The 6,000-nt window shown below is 40.9% G+C and overlaps 1 protein-coding gene across 1 annotated transcript in view; it reads right to left on the bottom strand.

Moving 5' to 3' along the window:
- Positions 1-276: 276 nt before the first annotated feature.
- Positions 277-6,000, bottom strand: part of NPR3 (natriuretic peptide receptor 3) — a gene marked incomplete at both ends in the record, with an annotated part of 43,050 nt that continues 37,326 nt past the window's right edge. Inside the window, 3 exons of the mRNA XM_082497588.1 lie at positions 277-388; positions 3,309-3,396; positions 4,929-5,064. Of these exons, the coding sequence (XP_082353714.1) occupies positions 277-388; positions 3,309-3,396; positions 4,929-5,064 (336 nt within the window). The remainder of the gene's footprint in view (positions 389-3,308; positions 3,397-4,928; positions 5,065-6,000) is intronic.

The raw sequence follows: 6,000 nt of genomic DNA, 5'->3' as shown, positions 1-6,000 counted from the left end.
CCTGCCCTTAATATATGCCTTAAGAAATACTGTCTTTATAAAGGGCACCCTATAACATCGAATTGCATCATTTTCTTTTTTCATGAGATGAAAGACCATGTGGCATGACGTGTTTAATAAATCATTCCTGAGCTTCTGAAAGAAATTAAGACAAAATTACTGCTTAAAAGAGTGAGTTCTTCAAGAGCCTCCTCTTTTTACACTGATGTCTTTGGTTGTGTCCTTTTCCCTAATTCTTTTTTTCCCCAGGAAGAATGGGATTCTTTTTCTTCTTCTTTATGCAGCAGAAAAATGAGATCTAATGGAGTCTTCACGTAACTGCCGGTGTTTCCCCATGTTACAGTCCTCCTGTCGAGTTCGTCTCTCAATAGTTATTCTGTATTTCTTTCTGCATGAAAGAAGAGGAACAGAGTGAGAAATCCTTCTCCAGCTATAGAATAACAGGACTTCCCTTATAAAGAATGCCTTTAGGGGACAGCTGGGTGCCAGTTGAAAAATGAAATGTGGCAGAATGTGAAACCCTGGTCAAAGATTAAAGTAGTTTGCCTCAAAACGTTTTACCCAGGCTCAGGAATGCCTGTTAATTTCTACACGACAGTCTCAAAGCACCAAGACACAGACATTTGCTTCTTTGAAAATTTCTGATCTAAGTGATTAGGAAGTTTTTGTGAAGTGCCATGTGAACTGTGTCACATCACTGCTTTATATTGATCAAAGCCAAATTTCTTCCCAGTATATAAGGGCCACTGTCTGCAAAGTTCAAATAACAGATCTGACTCTTTATTCCATTGCGTTTCTCACTGAAACTATGTATTAACTAATCCTCCCACCTCCCTCCGAGAAAGCTACTATGTTTGTAACGTCAGAGGAGGTAGCATGATGAATTAAGAAGGGGGATGTAGAGGATAGATAAGAAGTAAATACAATTGCTCATGCATCAGACAGAGTTTTTCCTGTGTGTCTTCCTCTTGGGCCTTTTGAAGAATTCTGTTATGTTACTTTATACGTCAAACAAGCCCTCTGGCTGTCTTTCAGTTTGCCCTTTAGTACCCAAATCTCCCTCCAAAATCATAAGAAGATTCCCATTTATATTTTATGCCTTTATGCTTGTACTGAGTTTCAGGACCAATTTTTCAGAAAGGCATTAGTCCAGCCCCATGTGCACACAGTACTGCCTGTGCAGAAGCATGACAAAAAGCTTATATGCCAAGGGAAGCTCTGCTCCGCTTGCACATGTAGCAGGAGTAAGAGCTAGGCATGTAGCAATGGAAGAATGATTTTCAAAACACCAAGGTTTTAATTTGGGTAACATGGCTCAACAGAAAGTGGGAACCTACAAGTTCTGAAAAGATTCCCTAGACATTTGTGTCTGTATCAGTAGGCTCCAAAATAACTCGAAAAAACTACGTTCTTTACTTCATTTATGCTCTTTCGAGTCAGATCCCTCCACAGGTCCGAGCATGCACAGTAGCAGCTCATGCACAAGGACAGGTCTACATTTTAGAAACGTAGCTTTTTAAGTTCAAATCCTTTCAAAGCTATGTATTAGAACTACTACCCAGCTCTTTTAATGTCTTGCATGCACACTCAAAGCTGTATTTGCATGCTCATTTGTGTTAATTACAGATCCAAATTACATGTAATCAGAAGGTACACATACAGTCTTAAAGGTACAGAAGCTGCAGATACAAATTACTTCCAGGTAACACAACTCCTAGACCTGCATTTTCTGAGAATCTGACCCATACATCTTGATATGTTTTGTTTCACGTGTTTATTGCCATGGTGGAATTAGAAAGCTGTTCCTACTCCTGCTTTGAGTGGGTGCAATCAGATCTCCAGGATGAAATTCACTCGTGTCTTTAGATGTCTTCAACCTGCAGGTCTACCTGACAAAGTACTCACAAATTCCTTCGGTCAATGGAGAGAAACAGGCATTTCTAAGAGGCATTCTTCTGACCTGATTTAGCTTTTACATAAGGATGACATGAACTGCACCCAAAAAAGTGCTAATTTCTCCCTCTAACCATAAATACAAAGACTGGGTGTTGAGATCATCTGTGTACACCTACTTTTACAGACACTCACCTTTGCTTACATGGATTTCCAATACAAATGTTTGTGTCAGATGACTAAGAGTTTAAGTCCTGTTCCTACAATGATGCTTTGCATAGTTTTATAGTAGCTCAGGATATGCCTTTTGCCTCATTTCTTGTCCTCACACACCAATCCCCTCCCAGTATCAGTCATGCTAAAAAACAAACCTAAAAATTATCATCTTAGATTAAGAACATATAAAAGATGCAAGAACCTCTGATGACATACACTATAAAGACAGACTTTTTTTTCTTTTAAAGACAGTCCTTAATCAGTCCCAGCTAACTTATCTTGTCTCAAACCCAAATAACATACTATATAAGCACCAAACACATGCAAGAATACAATCACCCTGCAGAATATCAGTTGTAACTACTCGGATAAATAATCCCAAATAACTTTTGAAACCCTGGAAGTGTGCTGGTGAATTGAAGCAGTTTTTGCCTGTTTCACTCTATTAACATTTCATTATTAATAGATATTTTTATTGTATAAAATTATTTGATTCTTATGTGCTGAGGTTAATTCTATTCTCCTATCTGTCTTTTCTCTTCCATACCATAAAAGGATAAATTACAGTATATATAAGATGCTGAACATGTAGAACTAATTTATTCTATCAGTGTCAGATCAACTCTCAAGCCTTTAGATTTGCTGGCTAGCAGTGTAAGAATTATTGTACTTAAACAGGAATAAAACACTGATCACCCTGCACTGACCTCAGCTTATTAAGTTAAATGCACAGCTTTGAAATCCAAATGCTCTATTACACCAAAACAGAAATCTCTTTCTAGCTTCCAGTACAATTCCACTCAATACTCAAAAACTAAGCACGGTACCAGGCAAGTTATATAAATCTCTAGCACAATTAAAGCCTGCAGAATTGTACTGGCAAAGAGTACCAAACAAAGAAGGCTTTCAAGGCCACGACACTTTACTAAATAACACTGAATGATTGGAACTCACTGGAATTACTTCAATGAGTAAAGTTATTCAGAGATGTACGTGGTTACAGGATGAGGCCCTGAGTCAGTACAATGATTTGGATATACACAAAAGGACAACCAAAGTGTGTTCACTGCCGTTGGTGGGAATGTTACCACAGATTATTATGGCACCCCTCTGCTTCCCATCAAGGATGTGCTGACAGGATCTGAGAGGTTTGGATGACAAGTAAAGAGTTAACAGAACTTTCAATGAATTGGACTAACCTGAAAAAGTAAAAAGCCATAAGCAGTCCTGCTCCGAGCAAGGCACCCACAACTATTCCTGTAACTGCTGATTCTCCTAGACCACCTGCTTGAAAAGGAGAAAAATAAACAATCAGGGTTCATATTGAGAACTATTTGCCTTCACATATTGGAAAATACACACAACTAGGAAATGACTGACCAACATCAGATAATAACTAAAGCCTTTCAGAGCTCAGGACTCCATGGGAACCTCTTCCTTTGTTCCTGTTTCTGCCTGTTTATTTTTTGTCCTTGCTTTCTTTGGGGTTAAAGAAGCCCCCAAGATCAGTGTCAGATGAAGACACAATTCTAGAGATGTCATACACAGGAATGTTGTTAAGAAACTGGTCTGGACAGCTTGGTCTGAATCATAAGACAGACTGGGATTACAAGGACGCGCACAATAGGACTGAGGACTGAATAGGCCCTGAGTCATAACAGAAACAAACTAATTTCACCTGGTGTAGCATCATAACCCTCTATCGCCCACATTTATTAAAATGACTGCATGATTATCTAACAGGTCATCAGTTTTATTTTTTGTTTCTGAACCTATGCTGTTTCAAGTTAAAGCCGTATGAGCTTGTCCCAAATCTCAACAGAGGCAGAGCAGGGACACAGTGGCTAGGGGGAGCCCAAGTAGGGACTGACACTCGACAAAGCACAGAGCAGCTGAAGAACAACAGCATTTTCATGTGGCTATCCGAGTCTGTGGAAAGGAACAGAGAAATACTAAGGACATTAAACTGCTCCCTCTTCTTCATTTACCCTTGACCCCTTGAGAGGAATTTTGTCTGAACATCAGGATATGCAGATGGAAAAAGGTGCACAGCTACACCATGCTGAGCATAGAGGGTATGGCCTGGAAACAGTCCCTACAGCACGCGTGTACACACAGGTTTTTCAGGGACGGAATGATTATCAGACTACAGATACCTTTTCACTGCAGGACTAGAGATTTGTTTTCTGTGAAAAGCTAAGACCACTCGTTGCCACTGAGGCACCAGTATCTTCCTACTCTTATCTCCTTGCAACGTCCTGCTCACTACAACATGGTCTGCAAAGTCAATGCGCTGGAAAACACGGACACGTTCTCTATGGAGGGTAGTCCCAGCCTTCTGGATTCACAGGTGTTGCCCAATTCAACCGACTTCACTTCTTCTCAGCCTACTGGGCCCCTTGCAGTGCATTCTCATAGCACTTAAAATCATTCTGCACTGGGAGAGCACTGCTCCCATCAGCACTGGCCTCCCCAGCTGCTAATTATCAACATGGTTATTCACCATTTGGGGTTTCAGTTATATCCGTTTTCTGGCTAAAAGAGATTTTACCTTTTAGCCCCTGGAAAGTCCTAAAGCCTCCAGGGCCCTGGGCTGAGCATCATGATTACTGTCATGCCGAAGTTCAGGGAAGTGATTCAGACCACATACTACCCACGGCTGCCAGACCTTAACTTCCCAAAGAGTCAGCAGAGACACAGTCACGATGTCTTGGCTGGACAACTGTGCTAAGCAGTTTGATGGGGCCCATTATGTTGCATCACCACATGGATTCCTCTCTCTGACAGGCTAGGCAGAAGCATTAAGTCACTAAACTTACATGATTTACATGGTGTATTGTTTGTGTGCTCTGAAACTCGGCTTTCATCTAGTCGCAGCCTGCCATGATTCCAAGGATATTTCACATTCGATCGAATTTCAAAACGCCCCTGCTTTCCGTAGTAGTCCCCAATCACCTATGCAAAAAAGAAAGGAATGAAAAGATTTTCCTATCAACTTAGGGAAGTAAAACAAACAGGAGACAGGAGACTGGCATCACTCTCTTGGACTCCTGTGGCAGGATGTTGAATCACAGAGAAAAGGTCTGAAGGGGTCTGTGGGAGGTTATGCAGTGCATGCCCTGGCCCCAGGCAGGATCAGCTGAACTAAGAGCATTCCTGACAGATGTTTACCTAACCTGATCTTAAAAGCCTCCAGAGATGGAGGCTTGACAATTTCTCTAGGCAATTATTCTGGAACTTACCTATCCTTACTGTCAGTGGTTTCCCCTAACCTGTAACCTAAATCTCCCCTGTTGCAATTATCCATCACTACTTACCTAATTGCCAGTGGACTAATTGCCAGTGGAGGTAGACTCTTCCTTTCCAAAACATCACTTTACATATTCACAGGCTCTTATCTGGTCTGCCCTCAGGCTTCTCTTCTATGTAAATCCAGTTCACACAAAATTTTTTAACCCTCGGAATATTCCTTGTGCTTTTGCTGGGCTTTCTTCAATTGCACCATAGTGGGTTGAGTGCTCAGGGCTGTCACCCAGCTAACTGAAAGTATCATTTTAAATACTTTGTGTACTGAGGCTCCCAACTACACACTCCAGGCTAGACTCTGCTATTTTGCAAGGATCTAGAGGTACTTAGAATCATAGAATTGTTCAGCTAAAATCTTCAAGTCTCCTGAAGAACTACAACAAAGCCTGTAATTCTCCACCTTGTGTTTCTGCAGTTGTTGATATTTACACAGAACGGGCCTTTCGTGCTTATTATTCTGGTAATACGGACTATTATTTCAGACCAATTCATCAAGATGATACTTTAGAATTTCAGTCCTGTCCTCAACAGCAAATCCAGGCTTTATTCAAGATAACATATGTTGGATCTACTTCAAAGTTGCAG

The sequence above is a fragment of the Vanellus vanellus genome (assembly GCF_965231255.1).
Source record: "Vanellus vanellus genome assembly, chromosome: Z".
In the NCBI taxonomy this organism is placed as follows: domain Eukaryota; kingdom Metazoa; phylum Chordata; class Aves; order Charadriiformes; family Charadriidae; genus Vanellus; species Vanellus vanellus.
Note: the sequence above shows the minus strand (reverse complement) of the source record. Positions and strands in the feature narration are given on the sequence as shown.